Source organism: Primulina tabacum, chromosome 15 (assembly GCF_025594145.1).
Source record: "Primulina tabacum isolate GXHZ01 chromosome 15, ASM2559414v2, whole genome shotgun sequence".
NCBI classification, from domain to species: Eukaryota; Viridiplantae; Streptophyta; class Magnoliopsida; order Lamiales; family Gesneriaceae; genus Primulina; species Primulina tabacum.
The window spans coordinates 30,794,308-30,818,459 of NC_134564.1; the positions used below are offsets into that span (position 1 = coordinate 30,794,308).

A 24,152-nucleotide genomic window follows, 5' to 3' on the forward strand; every position below is an offset into this window, starting at 1 on the left:
TTTGTTGAATTGTCGTGCATGCGGGCTGCTTCACACCTTCCTTTTTCAATCAACCAACAACAGCACAAGTCTAGATTGGAGAAGAAAAACATGTGTTGCTTTGGCCTTCAAGAGTTCGCTACTCTTAGTTCTCTGCTCTTTAATCTCTATATTGCTCATAGTATTTTTTATGATAAAATTATTCTCTTAATTTCTTTTACCGTGGATTGAATAATTAAAAAAGTGATTAGACCTTCCATCTTGGGACTCCGTGCATTGAGAAATATCTCTGGCGATGAGAAAACGAACGTATGCAAACCACGTTATATCATATGTGACAAGTTCACCCGAGAAAATGTTGGCAGAGATAATCAAATTCATGATAAACATTCACATATTACACCAACTCTAACACCTTGTGACACGTTTTTAGTTCTTTTTTGAATTGTTCCCTAGTTGTTATGAGATGTTTTCTTGTTCGTATATATTTTTATTTTAATACCTAACTTAAAAAATCATTTTTATCAAGGTTAATTATAGACTAAAACTTGGTGCAATCATAGTTTTTTTCTTTTTGAACTTACAGAAAGGTTGATAAAGCATTGATTGAAAAGAGAAGTTGACCGTTTAACATAACAACGGTATTTTCAAGGAAGGGTTAGTCTTTAAACTCTTACACAATGAAAGTCATCCTCAAAGTATACGGGAAAAAATCCACATGCTCTACTAAAAAATTTATTAATTGTCGAAAATTGGTTTGTCTTTAAAACTAATTTTACATTACTAAAAAAAAAATCTAATTCTACAGCATCCATACAATAATTTTACTTTATTTTTTAATACAAAAATCCCAAACTGTCAAATTTTTATTTGACTGCTTTGAATTTCACAAGATTGATAAAGAAAACTAAACAAGCAACATTGTTCCTAGCTTGTAAGTTTGCTTAGGGATGACAATAAGCAAGATTCGAGTAGGATTTCGCGTCATTTGTTCTCATCTTCATTTATTATATCAATACACCACATCATCATCAAGTATTCAACTTTTATCTTTATCTCATACCAATTGGAGGATCCAGAGGTGGAGCCATCCCAAAGCTGGGAGAATAGGTCTCTTGTGAGACGGTCTCACGAATCTTTATATGTGAAATGTGTCAATCATACCGATATTTACAATAAAAAGTAATACTTTTAGCATAAAAAATAATATTTTTTCATGGATGACTCAAATAAGAGATCCGTCTCACAAAATACGACTCGTGAGACCGTCTCACACAAGTTTTTGCCAAGCTGGAGTGGGCTCGGGATGTTTTTTTTTTTTTTTATAAATTTAGCTCATTGAATTTTTTGTGTGCTACTATGTATGATAGAGTCATAGACCACTTTTCTTATAAATATTTGTTCTCAATTAAATAAAGAATGAGAATAAATAATTTTAAAAAAAACTCTTGATATGCTCCAAAATTTTGAGAGCCGGCCTACCACCATAATATATTTTCTTAACTATTGCTTACCAAAATCTTGTTGCCAAATATTTATTAGTATTGTCTATCTGAAAGGTGAGTAGTTTTCTTGAATAGAGTTTTGTTTAGTTTGAATGTTTTTTTGGGCACATCAATTTCTATTTTTAGTGATATTTTTGTTGAATTCTTGGACTATTATTGGTAACATATTTGAGTTTTTGTATTTCATTGAGAGTTTATTGTAAATATCTATACTGATTTAATAATCATTGAGTTCTATTTTATGAAAAAATGTATGACACATATTTAATAATTTATATCTTGTTCGTGTCGAAATATTTGTATTAAATTTTTGTAAGTGTTATTTAATTATAAATTAGTTTTTTATTATAATTTAATTTTCAAGGACTTAGTTCATATTTTTTATTTTTTTTTATTCGGAAAAGTCGGTTCACAATCAAAAAATAATTTCTGGTTACGTCCCGAGAGGACAGGATATCCATGCCCGATTACATATATGGGTAGGAAAAAATTGATTCGTAAATCATGTGTAGGGAACCTGATTCGTACATGAGCATTTGATTGTTTCTCCGATTATGTTCCAAATCATTTTATTTACATGTAGATATAAATTCATACGCAGCATGTAACGGCAAATGTATTTTTATTTAAGACTGTAAATATCATTTAAATTTTTTATTAATTAATATTATCGGACAGTTTATTATAGAAGTATCTTTATTTTAAAACATATGTTGCTAAGCATTATTTTCTTTTTTTTTTAAATAAAAAATTAACAAATAAAAGCTATTTTGTGTTTGAATAAAATATGTTTCTTGCCCCAAAAAGAAGTGTTTTCTGGAGAAAATACAGAAAATATAACATTTCTGCTTCAACTTTTCCTTGAAACTTAAAAAAATATTGAGAGAAACATTTATTTTTTTTCTTAATAAATGATTTTTATTAAAAAAAAAATTGTATCTAAACTTACTATATTTTTTTATTAATTAAATGAGCATTTATTTTTATTTTTTGAAAAGGAACTTTGATCACTGCATGTTGTTAAGGAGAAAAATAGGACATTCTAAAATCCAATGGGCTGGCATATATTTAATATTTTTTCGTTTTCTATAAATAGAAAGGTACCTAGTGGGGTACAAGATTAAAATTTAGAAAGTGTTTGGTAGATGATTCTTCCTAAAAAATTGAAAATAGTTGAGAATAAAAAATAACTAGTGTTTTGAAAATAATATCTTAAAGTTAATACAAGCTAAAATTTGAATGTTCGGAAAAAATTGTTTTCAACCTCCTCTTTTTTTTTTAAAAATACAATAATATTCTTAACATTTGAAACTCTTAAATAACTCATATATAAATAAAAATTTAACATTTTAAAAAATCTCCAAAAATATTTATAAAAATCGAGGTTGTGTTTGAGTTGTTATATTTCAAATATATTCAAATTTATTTTTGTAGTTTTAGGAAAATAAGATTATAGACGTTATATTCATATCTACCATGTTTATATATTATTAATTATGATGTATTTCAATTGAATCCAATAATAGAGATATTTGAAACTCATTCTATTTTGGGTAACTAACTTGCAAATAAGTAAGATGTTGATTTAAAATTTCATCTATTGTTTTATTGTTAGCAATGAAAATATAATAAAAATTTATGAGTTTAAAATCCATTTTCATGGATGACCCAAATAAGAGATTCGTCTCACAAAATACGATCCGTAAAACCGTCTCACACAAGTTTTTGTCAAATATAATATGAGAGTAATTGTGAAAATATAAATTTTTTAAGATTTCAAATGTTTAAAACATTAATAAAAATCTCAATTTTGCTTCAGGTTTTTATTAAAAGTTGATGTAAAAAAGCAGGAAAAAAAATAATCAAAGCTGCATGTTGATGCAGAAGCTAGTCTTCGAAACACTTCCACCTATCACTCTCTTAGAAGCCCAATTGATAATCGGAGGAGAAGGAATTGGAGTTTGGAGGATTGATTCAATTCAACTGATCGAAACAAATATTTGATCGAGCATGAAGAAAAGTGGAAGCGGGAGCAATATGGTGGATAAGGGTCGGATCTTACCGGCGGACCCGAAACTACCACGGTTCCTCTGCCAGAACTGCCACCAAAACTTATGCTTCATCGGAGTCGATTCTTACGCCGATAAATTCCTCGCCTCCGGTTTGGTTTTTTCCCCAAAACTACCAATTTCTTAATTTATTAGAATTTTAGGAACAGAATTCTGTTTACGTATCGGTGATGTCAAATTATCTATAATAAAATATTGGAACCTATTTCTTTTGTAGGAAAAAAAATTAAAACTTTGCTGATATAGTTCTCACCGCTAAATTTTGTGAGTTTTATTGAGAATGTGCTGCTCTAAGTTATCGGGCATGTTTGCGTATAATACATGTGAAACAGTTTAGAGCATGCTATTGAGGTGATGCGAGCTTTCCCAAATCTTTATTTTTTATGCTCGAGGACCTTTTGTGGCTGCTTTGCCGTGTCCGCGATATTGGTTAGAGATTTGGTTGGGTATGACTTCAATAATTTCACTATGGGATTGATATAGCTTTACTGCCACTCAATATGGTTTATGAACTGTTGAGGCTACAAACATGTTGTTTTCAGTGATTTAGTGAGGACTACAACTATAATTTTTAAATCTTCTAGTTTGATTTATGAAAATATGAATGTTCTGTAATCTGTATTAGAAAAGTGTCTCTCTTTTTTTGCTTCATGCGACACCTTCAATATGTAGGCCGACACATTGTTAAGCGTCCTAGCTTACCTAAAAGAGATGGCATGAAAACATTGATAGTTGATATCGAATCACCATTACTTAATTTTTATAACAAAATAAGTGCTCAATTTAGTGTTGTCTCGATTAGCTTTGTGATTCTTTTGCATGTGTAATGTTTAGATTCATGTGCAGGGCAAGGTTCTTCAATCCAGGGCACTGGTAGTATTATAAGTTCAACTAGGATGGACAATTCTTACATTGTGTTGCCAAAGCATAGGAATCAAATTCCTGGCGTCCCTCCTCGTCCTCGAGGTGAACCTGTGCTTCCTGATGCTAGCCAGTCTGGGAAAGCAATAGATGAGTCATTTGTTGTATTACCTCCACCAGCTGCTTCCCTGTATAAATGTGAACCTGGAACTGGTGGGAGTGGGACCAATTTTACATTACCACAGGGTGATCCCATTAACACTCCTATGCAACAAAATAATTCAGGTTTCCACTCCACTATAACAATCCTAAATCGTGCATTTCATATTGCCACGACACAAATACAGGTACTCAATATACTTATATGAATCATAATGATTTATCCCGCATTTTTCTCATCATGCACATATTTTCTGCAGGTTGAGCAACCTTTATGTCTTGAATGCATGAGAATATTGTCTGATAAACTTGACAAGGAAGTTGAAGATGTGAATAGGGACATACTAGCATATGAAGCATGTCTTCAACGTTTGGAAGGGAAGGGAAAAACCGTTCTTAGTGATGCTGAGTTTCTCAAGGAGAAACTGAAGGTCTGTATTCATGTTTGAATAACTTTTTTGTAACAAAAATAAATACCATAGAATGCATCTTTTATTCTGGACGTAAATTTTAAAACGGTATTCCCTATTTGTTTCAGGTTATGGGTAAAGTAGATTTGTAATTTATTATCATTTCTCTTTCACTATTTTATGTTTCCTTTACATTTTTCTATCGAGTTTTGGGTGGAGGGATGCAAATGTCGATTTGAACCCCACTCTTAATTCCGAGAAGATGTCCGGATGATTGGTTTGGTTGAGCATAAATAATGCCAAATTCCTTTAACGAGGACTTGAATTTTCTGATATAATGCACGTGTCTTATTTTTAGACATTTTATTTATTAGTTGGTTAGCACCCTGGAACGTTACAAGGAATTCAATGAGTGATTTTATCATGTCTGGATCTTATATAAGATAGAAGAAGAAGAAAGAAAACTTGAAGCAGCAATTGCAGAAACAGAAAAACAATGCAGGGAAGTGACCAGCGAACTAAAAGAACTGGAGTTGAAGTCTGGCCGTTTTAAGGAGCTGGAAGAGCGGTAATGCCGGAATGAACTTCAAATCATAATGATTTTTGAATTATCCAGATTAAGTATTATGAGCGCAAATGATGTTTTGGATTGAATCTTCTGGTTTTTGGATCGATTTCATCACATCTGAATGAGTATAATATATTCTTAATGAGTATAATATATCGTGTTGGAATTTGTTTTTTTTTTTAAATTTTTACAGATACTGGCAAGAGTTCAATTGGAATTTGTTTTTTTTTTTAAATTTTTACAGATACTGGCAAGAGTTCAATAACTTTCAGATTCAGTTGATCACACATCAGGTTTTGTTCGGCTCTCCTTCTTTTTATGAAATTTATGCAAATATATACATGCATATATCATCTGTAAAAGCAATTCTCTGTGAACACTAAAATTAGTTGTAATTTTCTTATTTTTCAGTTGACTAGTTGACAATGAGGTGATGCCTTCCTCTTATTCCATTCTCTTGGATTCTTTTTCATATCTCTAAATTACCATCAAGAGGGCAACTAAAAAATATGTGTTGAGGTTTTGAATAGTTTGGACTTCAAACACCACGACACATGCACGTCCTGGAGGACATTGGTGACTAATTTTAAAAAATTATTATAATGATAATGCAGAAGAATAATTAGTGGTGTTGCTTCTATTTTATGGTATTTACTTATCTTGGAATATTTTAACACAAACCGGAATATTAACATAAATTTATGGTCAACAGGAAGAGCGGGACGCTATTCTGGCGAAAATTGAAGTTTCTCGAGCTCATTTAGGGTTGTTAAATCGTACCGACGTGCTAAATGATGCCTTTCCTATTTGGTATGATGGAGAGTTCCGAACCATCAATACCTTCAGGCTGGGAAGACTTCCCAAAGTTCAGGTCTGTAGGTTAGAATTAGATGGTGAAGAACTTATAGCAGTTACATTGTCACCAATCTCTAATAACCTGTCTCTGATTGCATTTTTTACTTCCTATGTAATGCTTAGGTTGAGTGGGATGAGATAAATGCTGCATGGGGACAAGCTTGCCTTCTTCTTCATACGATGGCTCAGTACTTCTGGCCAGAGTTTCAGTATCCTTTTCAAAAGAAAATGTATTTATAATGTTGCTGAACTTCCTGTTTGGTGGTAATTTTTGTTTTTCATTTTGGAAAGTAACTTTCCAATATAATTCCATCAACAGTTCATCAGATCCAGATTTAAAGCAAAATTGATTCTAAATGGAATAGAATCTACAAAATCAATGTTAGTTCCAAGTCGAAGGCCTTCAGTAGCAAGAATATGCATGACTTGGTTTGCCTGTTGGTGGTGGTTCTAGTTTATACTGACATGAAGCTGGTAACTCCATGATGATCCTTTTGAATTGTTCTTAATTTCTTCATTCAGATACCGAATTAAGATTCTTCCTATGGGGAGTTATCCTCGCATAATGGATAGCAGTAACAATACTTATGAACTGTAAGTTTAAAATAATGTTCTGAACTGTGATTGCCCTTTTTATGTTTACTATATTCATTCTACTGTTTGAATTTTTTTTGCCGTTGCATGGCCATCTATAACCATGAGCAAAATAACCCAATCATCTTCTTTGGGATCACCTGCTTTGATGTTATCATATGTATTGAGAAACGCCTCATGTTCTTTGCTCATATTTATCTTTACCTGTGCAGTCATCACCATGCTATCCTTCAATTATTCTTATCGTCTCTTCCATTAATATGTTCTATTTTGCATATTAACTCATATCTAATGTCTGTGTCTCTCAGCTTTGGCCCTGTGAATGTATTCTGGAGCACTCGTTATGACAAAGCCATGACATTGTTCTTAGCCTGCCTAAAGGAGTTTGCAGAGTTTGCAAATTCAAAGGATAAAGAAAACAATATTCCTTCCGAGAAATATTTTAAGCTTCCATATAAGTAAGTTGTTTAGATTTCTCCTGCAGTTGACTGACATCATTTTTCTTTATTTCTTTTGGTAAAGATTATATTCATTATTTGTTATTTAACTCATTTAAACATATATGCAATCTACCATTGAAATAATATTCACAAAACACGTAAAATGAGGGGCAATAATTTTCAATTTTGGAACATGGGCCCTACCATCTTAATTTATCATCTGTCCCTGTCGAGCCACAAGCATCGAACTTGAAGTGACCAAACACTAGTTTTTTTTTTGGTTTTGATGTATGCTAAAATGAATAGGCAAATCACCACCCAATATTTTGGCTGAGGAATCTGAATGATCTTAAGCATTCGACATGTTTTTGCAGGATTGAAAATGATAAAGTGGAAAACTACTCCATTACGCAGAGCTTCAACAAACCAGAGAATTGGACCAAAGCTTTGAAATACACCCTTTGCAATCTGAAATGGGCTCTCTACTGGTTTGTTGCCAATACAGATTTCCAGCCTCTGACTGCTTCTACTTCTTCTCATTCTGTATCAGACGCTGGTTCGCTGTAGGGTAAACATCCTTCTGATTCCAAGGTACAATCTTGAAACTCTTCACGTCCATGATGCAGGCTATTTGTAAATACTGGTAACACAACAAAATGTAAAGATAAACTCGGGAGTTTGGTTCTGGTTAAGTGAAATCACTTTGTAATGCCATTACGAACTTCTGGTAATCAATTAAATGCAAAGGGTAATACCCAGTGGAAAATACAATGAACTCATCTTTAAATTTGGGTAAATCGTTTCGATAGAAAAAAGATGAATAGGAATAGGCGCTAAGTGCTCGCTTGGCGCAGATTCATACACAAAGGGATGAATGTTTCTTGCCGCACCTGTGTGATGCATTGCATTCTCCATGATGTGAAAAATAACATGCATTTGAATTGGGCATTCACGGATAATAAATACTCTGTCCACCGTTGAAAATAATGTGAATTAAATGGGATATTTTATACATCTTTTCAAGTGTTCTATATCGACAAATATCATTCCATGTTATACATGAAACGTAGAAAATAAAATATGTGAATATTTTAGTATGGGGTCGACACTTTTTATATCAGGCCAAATTGAAATTACTGCTACTGGCATCATTCCCACAATCTTCTCCTTTGTCTTGGTGTAGTGAATTTGAAATCAAAATCATTAATCACAAACCACAAAAGACGAAAATTTAATCTTGTTTGCTGCACCTCAAAAAAGCAATTACTCTTTGTTTGAACTTTTTTATTTACACTAAAATATTTAATCAAGTTTGTAATTGATGGATGATCATTCGAAGCTTAACGCTCAAAGTCTCCATGAGCATTGGTCTTTTTTTTTTTTTTTTAAATCAAACCAATCTATTAAGACTTGAACTGATCTCTCTTTCGTTTAAGGCTAGTTAGAGTAAAAGAATTAGCGGAATCGTAAATATAGAAAAATCACTCAACAGAGAAAACGACATTCCTCCCCTCGATCTTCTGACTTAACTTAACTGTAATTATGATAAGCAATCCAGATGCCACGGAGGAAGAGAGGGAAAGGGGGCTTCTTTCGCTTTTGTTGTTTCTAGACATGATCACACTCTTTAGAATGTTATATTTCCATTATCATTATCACATATCTGACGGGCGGCAGGCGAGCCTCCGGTTGGCTTTCCAAGATCGACGGGGTGCAACATCGAATCCTATTACTTCGAATAAAATCTTAGCCCACCTCAGCTTTCAACCAAGCAAGGACCACCTCAGGAGGTCAAACCAAGGACCTATGGAAGTTGGGACTAAGCCACGGAATTCAATTTGAATCTTACTCAAATAGGGAAAATGAAGGAAAAAAATTCTCATACGGTCACACACTGAAACGTCCTGCTCTTTTTATTGCTTTAAAAGTACTAGAATTTTTTTTTATTTTAAACTTCACTTAGCATCGGCCGAACCATAAAATATTTTTGACTTCATTTTAAAAATAAACATCCAACTGCTATTTAAAAATCCAAAGGAAAATATTTTAAAGCATAAAATCGTCAAACATTTTACCAAACCTAAAAAGCAATAATTTGAAAAGTTAAGCCCATACTAAACCTCTCAAAAATCTCTCAAAAGCATAAATAAATAATCTTAAAAATCTTTAATCATAAAGCTTGAGTCAAAAGTCATAATGCGGAAAAAGTAGAAGCGCTGGTCCTCGGGTTGTGTGCGCCTTCAGTCCAGTCAAATCACCCATCAAGTCCTCCCTCAATACCACCTGCATCCATCACACCTAATGAGTCTAAAGACTCAACACATCATAATCTTGATGACGAGTAATACGTAATACAGTCAACATATAACGGTGAAAAATATTTGTACTTAAAATATCGTTTTCATGAAGATGCATAAACATAAACATTTTCGTAAATATTTTCATGATGCATAAAACTTTAAACATAAACATTTTCATAAAATACTTTTCCATGACATGCAATCATAAACCTTAACTTTTTCTTTTTTCCTCAACATAACATGACATAAAACCTTTAACATGATCATGAACATTTTCCTTTTCTTTTCCTCTTTTCTTTTGTTGAATTCAGATCATTAATTGTGACTTTCCTGATCATGCTCATGAGGGTCGATAGATCCATCTACATAAAACCACAGTACTGGGCGGCGGGGGACACCAGCAACACTCTCACCGGTCAACTGGGCCCTGGCCTATCATGATTCGAATAGAAATACGATCGTCGGGGCTCCCTCTGGGGCCTTTTCCCATAAATGGGCTCCCTCTGGGGCCTTTTTCCCTCACGATATTCTCATTCTTCCGTTACCACAAAACCGTTACCACATATCCGTTACCACATATTCGCAATGATGGAAACACGATCGTCGGGCTCCCACTGGGACCATAACCCTCACGACGTCGCCAACATTAACGAATTAGTCACAATTATTTCACATCCTTCAACATTTTTCATTCACATCACTTTAGGAAAAAAATCATGAATATCATTACGTTTTTCATTTTTGAAACCAAGCATGCAACATGTATTTTAAATGTCTTCTTAAATCATAAAAATCCCTTAGACATTTAAAAATCATCATTTAATCATGAACAATTCATAAACATTTAAAAATAATCATATTATCATAAAAATAGCATTTATGGCACTGCCATGACCTTTACAAATTTCTAGGTGTAAAAAGACCTGTTTTACCCCTGGACTCGACATTTTACGTCTTCAACTTTTTTCTTGATTTCATGACTCTAACATGTCTCAAATAATTATTTAAGCTTACGTGAATTTTTTTCATAATTTATTTGGCTTAAATGTTAGACTTTTTCAATTATCTTTTCTTAATTATTTTGACGGTGTTTTAATCCCGAAAAATACCAAACTTTAATATAAAATTCCTAAATTCCAAATTTGGTCTTTTTATATTATTTTAGTCCTTATGGACCACTGACTCGACCCCCCCGTGAGCCGTTTTCCAATTTTTCTTATTTTAAAAACCCTAAATGACACATGAATTTCACCCCCGAGCCAACTTCTGATTTTTACGAGTTCCCCCCGAACCATGTTGATCCAATACTTGACCAACATCCTAAACTACCCTACTGGACCCTAAGTTCACCAAGAAACCACCCCAAACCATAAAAACGAAAATCTCCTAAGTGCCCCTATGCTGGCCGAGAGGTGCACCAAGCATGGACTCTAAGTTGTTGCAACCAGGACCCTAGCCGACCACCCAGCCCCTGAACCAACCTGTCGTGAACCCTCTTAGGACCCTAGTGAGACACCCTAGACCAGCCTTTGGACCCCAGGCCGCGCGCTTGACTTCTATGCAAAACATGTACCCTGCGCGTACATGGGAGGCTCTCGGGTAGGAGTCCTAGTGGGATAGGACTCCTCCCAGCCCTCTGGACTCGGACCCTTACGTGGTTAGGACCCTATCCCTGACTCACCCACCCCCTGACCGAGCCCTGGTCTCAAGCTGTGGCTCCCCTGCCCTCACACCAAAGAACCCGATCACTCCAAGATGTTGACAGCAAATCGGCTTCCCTGGTGTGTCACGGTTTCTGCTTGTTCTTGCTTTAACTTTGGTGATTATGGTGAGTAAGTTAGGATCTTAAGACATGCTTAGACACCCCTAGTTCATACTTAAGACCATGGCAGCCCCTTTTTACGTACAAGGCATGAATTTTGTGCACAAAAATCAAAAGTTCAAAGCATGCACATGAGAAATTCGAAAATTCTGAATAAAATTTCATGATCTTCATGCATACATTAATTCAAAACATAATACGATATGATGGATGAGAAAAGGAAGATTAAGGCGTGCCTTTGCGTATTTAACGCACGAAAAACCGTTGACGTCGAAGAACGGATCGAAATCAAGGCTTGAATTCTCTAGACCCCTTCGAGTTTCCCTTCAAAAAGTTGTGCAAGTGTGCTGCCGTGTGCTTGAGAGAGGTGGAGAGTTCTCAGAAAATAAAATTAGGTGGCCGATAGTTGATGTTAGGAGTGTAGGGTTTTTGGGAGACTAAATCATGTATTATATACTAATTATTTGCTAACATGGCTTTAGGCCCATTAAGCCAACAATTAAGCCCATTAGCCTTTAATTAGAATTAAATAAAATATTAACAAGGTTTTTGTTTAAATAAATTTGTGAATTTATTAGCCGGGTTGCCAAAAAGCTTGTATTTTAGTTGAAAAATCAACACCGATAAAATTTACGTCCCCGGCGTATAAAATCACCTCAAAACCCTTAATTTCACAAAAATACTAAAAAGCATCGACCATCTTTTAAATAATTAAAAATAATTATTTAATAAAAATATTTTACGTTTTCTTCGGCCCTCGGTCCCCGTTCCTCGATCGTCACTTGAATATTCCTAAAAATACATTCTTTTTATGCATGATGACAAATAAATCTCATTTAGCATATAAACAAGTACGTCACATAATTAATTAGCAACTAAAATCAATTAATTACTCAATTTTTCATAATTTCCTAGATTCGCATGCAGTTGGATTACGTCGTCTTAATTTTGGACCTTACACACACTGAGCTAAGTTTCTCATTAAAAAAAAAAAAGAAGAGAAATTGCTCTTGTGATTCGGAATGAACCCTTCCCGGTCGAGGAAAGGAATAGCAAAGTGAGGCGGATTATCACCAGACAGATCGAAGAGCTTTTCCTAAGATACCAAGTGCCAAAACTTGTCCTGTTACGAGAAGTTTTCAAAAAGAACTAATATTGAAGTTTTATATTATACTTTTGAAGTACCTTTTCTTACAATACTTTTAATAAAATGTACCAAGTGTTTTATAAAATCATTCAACCAGGTTATTCCGAATTGGGTAAAATGTCATTGCACCAATCAAATTATTGTCTTTGCTTTTGAAGAATATATTAATACAATCAGTTGGTAATCGATTGCTTCTAGCAACAAGAAAAAAAAAAACAATTTAGACGGCTTAATTCATCTTCCCTTTGGGTCATCCAATATCATTAGCATCCCAAATAAAACTGCAAGGAATATACGAAGTAACATAATAAAATCCAGAGTTAAAAGATTTAATCATGTTGATCATTATACACGATTCAAGTTTTCAATAAAGGAAACTAACGCTTTGTTACACAACAAATAGAACCTGTATCAGATGAATCCTAACACAGATAGATAGCTATCTTTCATTGAACATGAAATAAATCTAGAACTAAACTCAAAACAAGCTTCATGGAGATGCATGTTTCTCTTCATCCGACAGTTGGCACTGCCCTGGAACTATATGAGAATCAACAAAGAACTCTTCCACTGAAATGAAGACATTAGACCAAGAGTGAGGGAAAACAGTGCCATAATTTCAGGTAAATGTTGAAGAAAAAACAATAACATAAAAAATTCTCGTATAATTTAGTTTTGGTTGCAGATAAACAGTTTGGTCCGATATATAACTTGGTTTGGGCAAGTATTGGTCCCTCATGTTACATTTCTTTACCCTACAAGTCTAAGGAAGCTAAGAATATCTAGCGAACCAGGATAACATGTTACCTCCTATATCATCTTGCTCTGCCGAATCGAGTAGAATATCTGAATCAGAAGCCAAAAAAGGTGAGCCGGGATAGTTTCCAAGAGCTCCTAGATCTGCCGCAAAAGAACAATAGACACCACAAGTTAACACATTTCAAGAAAATATGCAGTTCTCTACATATAAAGATTCAAATATCCCCAGTTGGCCTAGTTCCCTTTCATTAACACGACACGATAGTGTAAGTCTTGCCCTCCCAGATGGCCCTAGTTCCCCTTTATTAACACCACATAATAGTGTCTAGTCTTGCTCCAGATGTTACAAGATATCAATTTTTATGAAAAGGTATAAACATTAGATTTGAATTACCTTCCAAGTTCGATAAATCTGCTGTCAGGTCCGAGAGGCTAAAATTCCACGGGATATGGTCCAAGGATCTGAGAAAATCTCTAGAATTCTCAGCTCTGTTTTCTGGTAGAAGATGCAGTTCGACTGAACTAGCCACATCTGATGTAAATGCAGTGTCAAGGGCCGAAGTATCAACTTCCATGCCAGATATCTCTGATGCAGTAAAGGGAAAATGGCTAGTGGATGACACTGAAGTTGGGCTCACAGGCATATCCGACATGGATGGAATACTGTTGCTTGGTGGCATAATGGGTGATACATCAGCCCCATGTGTGTCCATCGCTGTGCTGCAGAGAAGTTAAACAGCATATAACAGGCTTTTAAATGAGGTGGCAGTTAAATGAATCTAAAGATAACCATTTTTTCATAGTTATTTTCATCGAATTGGTTTCAATGTTCTTGTTCAAAGGGAATTCTCACTCGTTTCCAGGATTCATGGGCACAGGAAGATAATCTCCTGGAGCGGGAATTCCATTGACAATGTGAAAGCTAGTTGTAGGATAGCCCATTGGATCAATATGAGGTTTTCCTGTAGCAGCAAGTGAAGGCTGCTGCATGACAGGGTATCCCACAGGTAAGTTATTGGCTGCACTGTAAAACGTGACATTAAGTATCGATGATGATATAACATGGGAAAAAATGCACCTCTATGGCTCTATACACAAATTAGAGAACGTTATTTTCAATATTTCTATGACTTGTTTCTATATCCCCCTTACCTCAATTCAAGGAAAAAAGGGAACGAAGGTACATTCTCAAGAAGTTTACCAGGAACTGAATGGATCCCGTTTTGCATGGGCGCCAATGGAACCTTAGGGGACACTGGATACTTCATCATATGATACTGGTGCGCAAGCAAGTTGTTGAATGAGATAATTTGCTTCTTCAGTTTCAGCCTTATGTAGTATGCCCGAAAAAAGTTGGGATTTTCTTCTTCCAGTTTCTGCCACACTGTGAATCGGAAACAACATGAAAAATTAAAACTTAAGCATTCGTGTAGCATCAGTATCTGATCTACAGGACCATTAACCAATTGTTATCCTAAAGATGTTGCTTAGACTCGGAATTCACACTTGCTTCGATCACTTGAAAAATACATACCTAAATTTGTGAATCTAGGATCTATCCTGGCACGGTTCAGTAGGGTCTTTACCACCACGTCTTTATTCATATACAATTGTAGGCATCGTTCAATCAAATTCTGAACCTACAACAGGTTAAAAGATTGTGAGCTGTAGACAATTGCAAATTATAAAAACAGTCGATAAACCGTAAATGCAAAGGATGACTCTCTTACAAGTTCGATGTCCTCACGGGAAACTTTCTTGTTATCATTGCTTGATACTGAAACGGAAACTGAGTCTGGTACAGGAGTCTCTGCAACATTATTTGGCAATTCACTTTTGCAGCAATGGGAAACAAGATTAGTAGGCTTTCTGTCCTGAGAGTTTTGTGGATCCTCCAACAGGTTCTAAACATCAATCAAATTACAAAAAAAATCGACAAAATAAGAAGTTTTTGAAATTTGAAATAGTACAAGATAAAAATAATCTAGCATCCTTATATTGATAGCTCAAACTTTGTTAACACAAAACATGGATTCATTTTATGATTAGTTATATGATGCTTGGTATGTGAGCTGTGTGTTGAACAAATATCAACCACGCCAAAGAATACCAATTACCATATAGATGATAAAATTCATGAGCATTTGCTAAGAACAACAAAAGGAAAATACCCCACCATAAAAATAGATGAGGGCATCAGCCTTTCCATTCTTCTTCTTCCATAATTATTTTTCATTTCGATAGATGTTAAAACAATGATGAATTAGTGTTCCTCTATTTTCTATTCGTTTTCTCCTTCAATCTTGAATTTGCAGCCAAATGATAAGCCGTCAAATACAGTCCATTAACCCAACAAACAGATAAATAAAGAAACAGAAAATATTGTATAAGAACATAGGAGCTTTTAACATATAAGAATTCCACCTTTGTGCTCTTCATTTTAGCTAAGGGCAAGCCGATAGTGGTTCTCCATAAAGCTCTTGTATCTTACAGTCGTATGTAGCTCAATAAAGTCTAAAAGTATTAACTAAATCATGAATTGGAAGCACTCCACCTGGGAAAGAGAATTTGATGTTACTAGTTTTTCACCATCCATTGTCAGACGCCAAATGAAAATGAATATGCTACAACTAATGAATACGCATCTCAACAATCGTCTTTTTATCCAGTTTAAAGCAAGTGACAGATATTTTAATTGGCTGATACCAGGAATGATCTCACGATACTGTCATAAGCAGCAACAATTGAGCTTAAATGGAGCATTGTGTTACAAGAAGTTAACTTCATGTAACTTATAATAGCACGACTAATAAATCTCGTAACAATGTGTGACTTAGGCTGCAGGATGGATGTCGACCGAGAGAAATAGATATAATCTCTCAATGAGGGAATGATCAAATTTCTGGGACATTGAATCTCATTAAAATGTTTTAAACTTAACTCCCAGCATCACAACACGTAATTCACTGATTTAGTAAACCTTAACTCTGATACTGCTACTTGTGTGTTTAGGATTCACAAAAATATCCTTCTCACTGCTACCCACTTCAGACTCTTTATATAATGCAAGCTAATCATCTTTAAGTCCTAGTTGGTTTTTCTTGCTCAAATGTGATAGCATTACCCTATTCAATCCTTAGTTTCACGGGGCTCCAATGTCTATGTTTCTCAACAAATTCAATGAAGTCGATCATTTCTTATTTAAAAATTACATGTCCCCTCCTAATGATGTTCTTTTCTACATAATTTCACTGCAAAATGACAATGCTCATTAATCCCATGTTACAATGAAATCAACCAAATTACTGTTACAAGAATCATTTTACTATTTAATCCACGACAAAGCCAATATTAAGCGTCAAGATGCACTTCTATCAAAAGGAAAAAGCCCATCACTCAAACAACACTTTGCTTGTTACATATAAGACCGATTAATGTATAAGATAAATAAATAAAACAACAATTTATGATTCATTAATCTTATACTAATAGAACATCAAATCCTCAATCTCCAGCACGGATGCTCATCATCATCTTGAAAATCTCCGACCATCTTCTAGTTTTAACTGAAACTTACAGATGCATCTAAATCTATGGGTTATTGTAACTTATTTAAAATATTCTAAAGTTTATACATCAAGTATGACATGGATAACTTTTTGGTAACAAAAAAAACAGATGAAGAATACCTTTCTCATATAGCTTTGCAAATGTTCAAAAAGTTCTAAATCTTTAAGGTTATGTCGACAAATTATCCACGTCCAGAAATTTCATCAAGATTGGCCGCACAACACTCGAGATTAATAGAAAGGAGGAATCTTCTCGAGCTTAGCTTATAGCTAGCATCTTGAAGATCAATAGAACCCGTGCTGATTAATAACGATTAAAAAATGGCAGCACTAAGATAATCCTTGGGAGAAGAAACTGGATTTTTTCAAAAGTTGAGATGTTGGTTGCAGAATGGCAGAGGATTCAAGAATTGTGCTTATGAATCTTGTGAGGAGTCTTTTCCCTGGTTCAGTTGTTTTTCCCTTTGTCAAAAGGGGATTGTGTTTGTATGTGAAAAGAAGAAACTGGAAGTAGACGACCCAACGGCAGCTGATGTTTTGTTTTCATCATCATCATTTTCAAATTGAAAACATATCTTCTATAAATACAAATTTAATGACTTCTAACTTTGAGTTAGATCAACTTAAATAAATTCTTGTTGATTTTGTGAGCTATATTTTATGGACGAGTAGGTCTCTTGTGAAACAGTCTCACGAATCTTTATTTGTGACACGGATCAACTCTACCGTTATTCACAATAAAAAATAATACTCTTGACATAAAAAATAATATTTTTCATGGATGACCCAAATAAGATATTTATCTCACAAAATATGACCCGTGAAACTGTCTCACATAAATTTTTGCTTTTATGAAATTATGTAGTTTTACAAAATCATTTCTCATTTGGTATAGAAAATAACAAAAAAAGATGATTACATATGAAAATTATTAATGAGCTCTTATAATTCATTTGTCATAAATAAACAATGAAAATCGGTAATTGGAAATTGGAAAAGCAATTTTTTAGAGTAATTTGTAGAAGAGTTTTTGCGACACATTGAATCGTTGGATTGCGTTGAAATTTGGTCATGTGATGAACTAATATTGATAATAATGTTCACATTTAAATTAAATTAAATTAAATCGAATCGAATTTGTGAATATATATTTTTAAATATTTTATTTGTGATTCATTATTTGAATTTTAATTTTAAATATTTAATATGATAAGTTATAATTTTTAAAAAGAAAATTATTATTTTATATGTACTTCGTGTATGTACCAACACACCCTCAAATTTTTTAAGGCTCAACATAAAAATAAAATCAAACTACATTTAATTACATAAATAATTTGCGATTTAGGATTTTATTTGTTATTAAAAATAAATTATAATCTAATAATTTCTTTTATGACTCAGCCGATAAGAAAAGCATAAATTATATTTTGACATTTGAAGTATTTTAATATAAAAATTTGATAAATTAAGCTTCTGAGAGTGAAACATGATTCCTGGTTTCGTTAATATGGCATGCGATTGATAAGATTGTTAACCAGATACTTTAATATATATTGAATTTTTATAAAATATAATTAGATTTAATATTTTATAACTAATAAAAAATATTATTAGATCTGATATCATATAATTAGGTCGAAACTTTCGGAACAAAAACATGTGTGTATATAATACAAAAATTTGTGTGAGACGATCTCACGAGTCGTATTTTGTGATATAGATATCTTATTTGGGTCATCCATGAAAAAATATTACTTTTTATTGTGAATATCGATAGAATTGACCCGTCTCGCAAATAAATATTCGTGAGACCGTCTCACAAAGACCTACTATAACAATTATATAAGTAATAAGTGAATAAAAAAAATTTTATGATATATATATATATATAATATATGATAAATATATAATATATCAAAATAATATAATATGTCACAGATAATGTTGTCGCTTGGTTTGTAAATAATTAAGAAACCCCCGGTTTAGATAGGAGTTGACGCCGCCATGGTTTCATCGGTGAAGGCCATCTGCACCACCTGTTTTACGCTCCTGTGAGGAGCCCAATCAGAATCCTTTCGAGAAATTAACAAGCCGCTAGATAACGTCTCGATGACGGAGCCGGAAGAGACTCCTCCGCAGCCTCAACAATCGGACCAAGGTTTGAACGTTTCCAGCCTTTTTTTTTCTTCCCGTAGAAGTATGTTTTCGTTATAAGAGTCGATTTTTATAGCAAATCAGTGCAAAACATATGTCGTTTTGGTTTTCTAGGGTTCAAAGTAGAGTCGCGATTTCCCCGTCCCATTTGAAATTGGGGCAATTTAAAAAATACGCTGACGGAAAATATGGGTTTATTGAGCGTGGATGACTGCATACGTTAGTAGTTAGTAAAGCCTGCGGAAATTGAGTAACATATTATTATTGCTTTGTTGATTATCGCTGAATGGGTAATGTATGCAAATACTTTTTGTTTGCCTACTTGATTCTTTGTCTGTCTATGCATGAATTTATGTGCTATGATTAGTTTTTGTGCTGGTCTAACTTGTATTCTATAGAGTTCCGTCTGGGTTTTTAAATATTATGTCACTGTTAAGTAATTAGCAATTCAGCTTAATTTTTTTTATTCTTTTCCCCCTTTCATTTCTTTCATCATGTTTGCAAGTTTTGTGGTTTCCTTGATTTGGCTTTCTGAATTTGGGCTTGTGCATTCCATATCAGTTGTTGCTAATACTCTTCCATGTACTTTTGTCTCGACTCTTGAGGTTTCTTATATTTATTCTTACGCTTTAGTTATTTCATTATTGGGTTAAATTTGGAACTCTTTCTGCAGTCTGCAATTTCTTTAGGAAGATATCAAAGGGCAAGAACATTAGGAAAAGAAATACTGTAGAAGAGGGAGAGGATGGAGATGAAGATTCTAATATTGAGAAGTCAGTGCTGTTCAATAAGAAGAAGCAAATCGTGGCTGATAACAAGCTACATTTCTCCAGTGGACCCGCAAAGCGATCTTTAACCTCAGAGGACGATGTTGAAAGTACAAAAGCAACAGTTTTTGAATTTGAGTCCTCGAATGAAATACAGATTCATAATGATAGTAGAGCAACATCCACCTTGGAAACAGAGACCGAATTCTCGAGAGATGCTCGGGCAATCAGAGAGAGGGTTCTAAAGCAAGCTGCAGAGGCTTTGAAAGGGAATAACAAGAGTGATAGCGGTGAAAAGTTATATAAAGGCATACATGGGTACACAGATTATAAGGCTGGGTTCCGGAGGGAGCAAACTGTAGCCAGCGAGAAGGCTGGTGGATCTCATGGACCTCTGAGAGCTTCCGCCCACATAAGAGTTTCAGCTAGGTTTGACTACCAACCAGACATTTGCAAAGATTACAAAGAGACTGGTTATTGTGGGTATGGAGATTCATGTAAGTTTATGCATGATCGGGGTGATTACAAGCCAGGTTGGCAACTTGAGAAGGAATGGGATGAAAAAGAGAAGGCAAGGGCCAAAAAAATGGCCATGGGACTGAAGGACGATGACGAGAGGGATACAGAGATAAGTGATGAAGAAGATGAAAATGCACTACCTTTTGCATGTTTCATTTGCAGAGAACCTTTTGTGGATCCTGTCGTGACAAAGTGCAAGCATTATTTCTGCGAGCATTGTGCATTGAAGGTGCTGTTACTTCATTTGTGCTATTTTTACTAATTTCCTGAATTTATTGGGTGGACTTGAAAATTATGTATTGTATTGCTGATCTTGAGCCCTCTAGAAATTTCTATTCTATTCACCTAGTTCATTACTGATCTTGAACCTTTTAGAAATTTGTATTCACCTAGTTCAACTTATAGTGCCATTTCTTCCCTAAACCCTCTGGTGTGCCCAGGTGGATGTGTGACTCGATAATGCTATCTGCTAGCATATTGAATTTGATTTTTGCTAATTAAGATTTTTTTTCTTTGGTTCACAGCATCATGCAAGAAATAAGAAGTGCTTTGTTTGCAACCAGCCGACAAATGGCATATTCAACACAGCCTTTGAGATACGCAAAAGAATGGCAGCTGAGAAAAAATGATGGTCTAATTGACTTCATAAAATCGTATTTCATGAGAGAATGCCTGTATTACTTATTGCTAATGCACATATTTTGATTATGTTCAGAAGAATCTCTTTTCTGTAATATGTGCTCAGTCTCTAACCCATTTAGTTAACTATCCTGTAAGAATGAATGCAGCAGTAGAAATGGTTGGTGATGTGGAGTCTGTTTTTTTGGAAGTACATCTGTTGGGATGATATATGGAACCAGTTTAGTCAGAATGTATGTTAGAAACCAGGAGCTTATCATTTTTTATGTTGTTTTCTATTGGTTGGATTAGTCTGTCATTTGTTTTTGTTGCTTTTATGGACGGGAGTTATTTTCATTGTCAGTCTAGTCATTGTGAACCTAGTGCTTGTTACTGTTTTACTGAAGCTGGGGATTTACTTAGAAGCCACAACAACGATCTACCACCTCTTTCTAAACAACTTGGGTATATCATCGTGACCTATGATGAAAGTTTCTCAGCATTTCTATTGTCGACAAATGTGCCGTCTTGCGCTGCAGTATGTGTGATATTATTTACAAGATAAAATAATGAATTTTTCAAATCACTGTCAGAGCCTACACATATGCAATACACTGCAAAGACCTTCAGATGATCGTCATTACCCGTTTAGTGGCTTCTGGTCTGTCACCCGTATTACACGTAAAACTCCATGCTTGTGGTGATCGTAAGGTTAGGCAGCTACAGTTGGTCCCCCCACTTGCTTTCGGAACTACAAGCTGTTGTTGCTGTTTTTGTAATTTTGTTCACTTGCTCAAAATAATTGATTGAATTGTGGGTCCTGTATTTGTACCTGCAGAATCATTGGCTTTAGGGTCACTTACTTCAAATGAATGAGGAGAATCAAGTAAGGCTTGAAGAACACTCCTTAGGGCTCATTTGGTTTGTCTAAGGCATGATGCGGAGGATGCAGTGGAGAAAACTCATTAAGCTGGATAATTAACATTTTTCATTTGCAGAGTAAATCAGTTCCTGGATGAGGTAACATCAATTTTGGAGGATGATTCACCAAAATAAATGCTGTGTGCGCTTTAAAAAGATGGGATTTAAAAATCTAGTCTAGTCAAATGTGGGAATATGTTGTCCAGATCCCAAAACTCTTGCATTCTTATCTATTAGGGTGGAAGCAGAAGCTATTTGTTAAAAGACTGAGTACTTGTAAACTAAGTCTGGGACAACTGCACGAGAAAGTTTCTGTTAATGAACATGGTGCTTGAATACCGTTTTATCCCTAGTTCCTGCTCGAATTTTCTTATCGCATAATTTGAGTTCCCTCTTAATGGATTTCGGAGAAGGATATGTCAGAATTAGGTGCCTGTATTTTCAGAGGAATGTTTGATTGCCAGGATGCCAATGAGTAATTCCCGCAATTCGACCTGGTAATATTTGTGATATGACCTAAGCTGCTGCTATTCTTTCATATATCATCTCTAACAAAAGCCTAGTTTGCATCAGATCTGTTTGCCGTGTAACTTTACTGTTTTCGTCGTCCTCTGGAGAAAATTTTGTATATGGATGCTGTACTAAAGCAGTTCTCGTTAATAACTCTTCAACACAGTCCTCCCTTCCACTTTGTGTTAGATAATATCTTTCTGGTTACTGACGGGATGACCCGTGGAGTCCACTTCTATACGCCAACGTCCATTTATCATATCATTTTTCGAACATCTACTGTGTTAACTTATGTAAGCAACGATAAAGTGATGAATAGTTATTGGATATATAGTTTCATCACATCTAAAAAAAGGACATTACACCGGGTGTTCACAAGTAGGTGTGTAGGAGATCAAACCTCCCAATTTATTTTTCTTTCATCTGAAAAGATAGATCCTAAAATCGTAGAACTGAGACCACCGATGTTGCTGCCTTGTATTTCATGGATCAAACTCAACATCATCTAAGTACCCTACCCTAGGGGTTGCACTTGGATTGGTGATTTGATTTGGTAAAGGAGTAGGACTCCTTTTGAGTTTATATGTGTAAGGTCTGAGATTTGATCATTATAATCCAGAGTTAATTAATTGATAATTGATGTGATTATAGAAGGATTACTCTGAGACAAGATTTTGGGAAAGCATGGTTATTGTGAGTATTATTCCAGCAGACCTTGCGCACATGCGCGGAGATGAGGCGTGCATATGCGCGAGAAGCAAGTGCCGAGGCAGAAGACCTCGCGCGTATACGCGGAGACGAGGCGCGCATATCCGCGAGCTGCTATATGCCGAGACAGTAAGTCTCGTGCATATGCGCGAGACGGGGCGCGCATATGCGCGAGCAAGATTTATGTACAAGCGCTGAGACAGTAGGTCTCGCACATATGCGCGAGACAAGGCGCGCATATGCGCGAGCATGTAAAATCTCCAAGTGCCGAGACAGTAGGTCTCGGGCATATGCGCAAAGACGGGACGCGCATATGCGCGAGCAGATGAATTGTTATGCGCCGAGATAGTAGGTCTCGCGCATATGCGTCGGTGATGGACGCGCATATGCGCGAGACGTGCTGTATGAAGATTGAGCCACATGTCTTTGCCATGCATATAATATGTAAATTTATTCATTTCCTTCAGAACTTGAAGCAAAGAACGAAGAAAGCTCCATAGGAATCTTCAAGTCTTCTTAAATTTGAGAATTGTGATTTTGCGAGATCGGTCCGTCAGAATTTTAATCCGAGTTTAGTTCCGTGCTCATCTCGTCAACGGCTTCAAAAGTATGTGAGTTTATTTACTTTTCAGCATGGTTAGAAAATTATTGTTGGGGGAATCATAATTTGATCTATAATATGTGTTCCTGAGATTGTGGTAATCGTATAATCGAAATCAGATTGAAAAACGGACAACCTATATAATTAATATCATTTTTCAGTTATATTCGAATGGGGTTGTATAGATTTAGTATTGGAATTGTGTTTTGATTGATTATGGGTTGTTGAGATTGGCCGTTTGTTGTTGTATTGTCGGTATTTCGAGATTATACTGTTATGCCATCGAAACAAAATTAGATTGAGTTCTGATCATA

General features: G+C 34.9%; 3 protein-coding genes across 16 annotated transcripts; 2 read left to right on the plus strand and 1 right to left on the minus strand.

Moving 5' to 3' along the window:
* The first annotated feature begins 3,329 nt into the window (after positions 1 to 3,329).
* Positions 3,330 to 8,237, plus strand: LOC142527039 (beclin-1-like protein). Of its 2 annotated transcripts, none has more exons than XM_075631743.1 (10): positions 3,330 to 3,645; positions 4,400 to 4,761; positions 4,834 to 5,004; positions 5,427 to 5,551; positions 5,745 to 5,844; positions 6,264 to 6,422; positions 6,530 to 6,615; positions 6,929 to 7,000; positions 7,309 to 7,458; positions 7,815 to 8,237. In XM_075631743.1, exons 1-10 carry the CDS (start codon positions 3,495 to 3,497, stop codon positions 8,005 to 8,007), a joined length of 1,569 nt encoding a protein of 522 aa, XP_075487858.1. In that variant the 5' UTR covers positions 3,330 to 3,494; the 3' UTR covers positions 8,008 to 8,237. The 2 variants fall into 2 exon arrangements, with proteins under 2 accessions (XP_075487858.1, XP_075487859.1); XM_075631744.1 differs by having other exon boundaries at positions 3,331 to 3,645; positions 5,796 to 5,844.
* A 4,765-nt stretch (positions 8,238 to 13,002) lies between these two features.
* Positions 13,003 to 17,586, minus strand: LOC142527570 (uncharacterized). Of its 3 annotated transcripts, none has more exons than XM_075632412.1 (9): positions 17,158 to 17,585; positions 15,893 to 16,022; positions 15,199 to 15,372; positions 15,003 to 15,108; positions 14,621 to 14,852; positions 14,322 to 14,492; positions 13,863 to 14,188; positions 13,517 to 13,609; positions 13,003 to 13,279 (listed from the first exon to the last, which is right to left on the minus strand). In XM_075632412.1, the coding sequence occupies exons 2-9, from the start codon at positions 15,905 to 15,907 to the stop codon at positions 13,200 to 13,202; spliced, it is 1,197 nt and encodes a 398-aa protein (XP_075488527.1). In that variant the 5' UTR covers positions 15,908 to 16,022; positions 17,158 to 17,585; the 3' UTR covers positions 13,003 to 13,199. The 3 variants fall into 3 exon arrangements, with proteins under 3 accessions (XP_075488527.1, XP_075488529.1, XP_075488528.1); XM_075632414.1 differs by lacking the exon at positions 17,158 to 17,585 and adding an exon at positions 15,645 to 15,770 and having other exon boundaries at positions 14,322 to 14,487; positions 14,670 to 14,852; positions 15,893 to 16,019; XM_075632413.1 differs by lacking the exon at positions 15,893 to 16,022 and having other exon boundaries at positions 17,158 to 17,586.
* A 1,390-nt stretch (positions 17,587 to 18,976) lies between these two features.
* On the plus strand, positions 18,977 to 22,371 carry LOC142526694 (zinc finger CCCH domain-containing protein 1-like). 11 transcript variants are annotated; one of them, XR_012815312.1, is made up of 6 exons: positions 18,977 to 19,198; positions 19,868 to 20,709; positions 21,005 to 21,111; positions 21,506 to 21,563; positions 21,692 to 21,809; positions 21,937 to 22,371. XR_012815312.1 is itself a non-coding variant. In XM_075631241.1 (4 exons), the coding sequence occupies exons 1-3, from the start codon at positions 19,150 to 19,152 to the stop codon at positions 21,107 to 21,109; spliced, it is 996 nt and encodes a 331-aa protein (XP_075487356.1). In that variant the 5' UTR covers positions 18,977 to 19,149; the 3' UTR covers positions 21,110 to 21,111; positions 21,937 to 22,371. The 11 variants fall into 11 exon arrangements, 1 of the variants encoding a protein (XP_075487356.1); XR_012815308.1 differs by having other exon boundaries at positions 18,978 to 19,198; positions 21,005 to 21,809; positions 21,937 to 21,984; positions 22,097 to 22,118; positions 22,257 to 22,371; XR_012815311.1 differs by having other exon boundaries at positions 21,506 to 21,809.
* The last annotated feature ends 1,781 nt before the right edge of the window (positions 22,372 to 24,152 follow it).

Bases quoted from the DNA above. Each gene is read 5' to 3' on its own strand.
- LOC142527039 (XM_075631743.1), top strand. From the start codon at position 3,495: ATGAAGAAAAGTGGAAGCGGGAGCAATATGGTGGATAAGGGTCGGATC. The intron at 4,762-4,833 runs GTACTCAATATA...TATTTTCTGCAG, and splicing joins TTGCCACGACACAAATACAG to GTTGAGCAACCTTTATGTCT. The intron at 5,845-6,263 runs GTTTTGTTCGGC...TATGGTCAACAG, and splicing joins TTCAGTTGATCACACATCAG to GAAGAGCGGGACGCTATTCT.
- LOC142527570 (XM_075632412.1), bottom strand. The intron at 14,493-14,620 runs GTAAGGGGGATA...CACGTTTTACAG, and splicing joins CCTTTTTTCCTTGAATTGAG to TGCAGCCAATAACTTACCTG. The intron at 14,189-14,321 runs GTGAGAATTCCC...ACTTCTCTGCAG, and splicing joins CCCATGAATCCTGGAAACGA to CACAGCGATGGACACACATG.
- LOC142526694 (XM_075631241.1), top strand. From the start codon at position 19,150: ATGACGGAGCCGGAAGAGACTCCTCCGCAGCCTCAACAATCGGACCAA. The intron at 19,199-19,867 runs GTTTGAACGTTT...CTCTTTCTGCAG, and splicing joins GCCTCAACAATCGGACCAAG to TCTGCAATTTCTTTAGGAAG. The intron at 20,710-21,004 runs GTGCTGTTACTT...TTTGGTTCACAG, and splicing joins GCGAGCATTGTGCATTGAAG to CATCATGCAAGAAATAAGAA.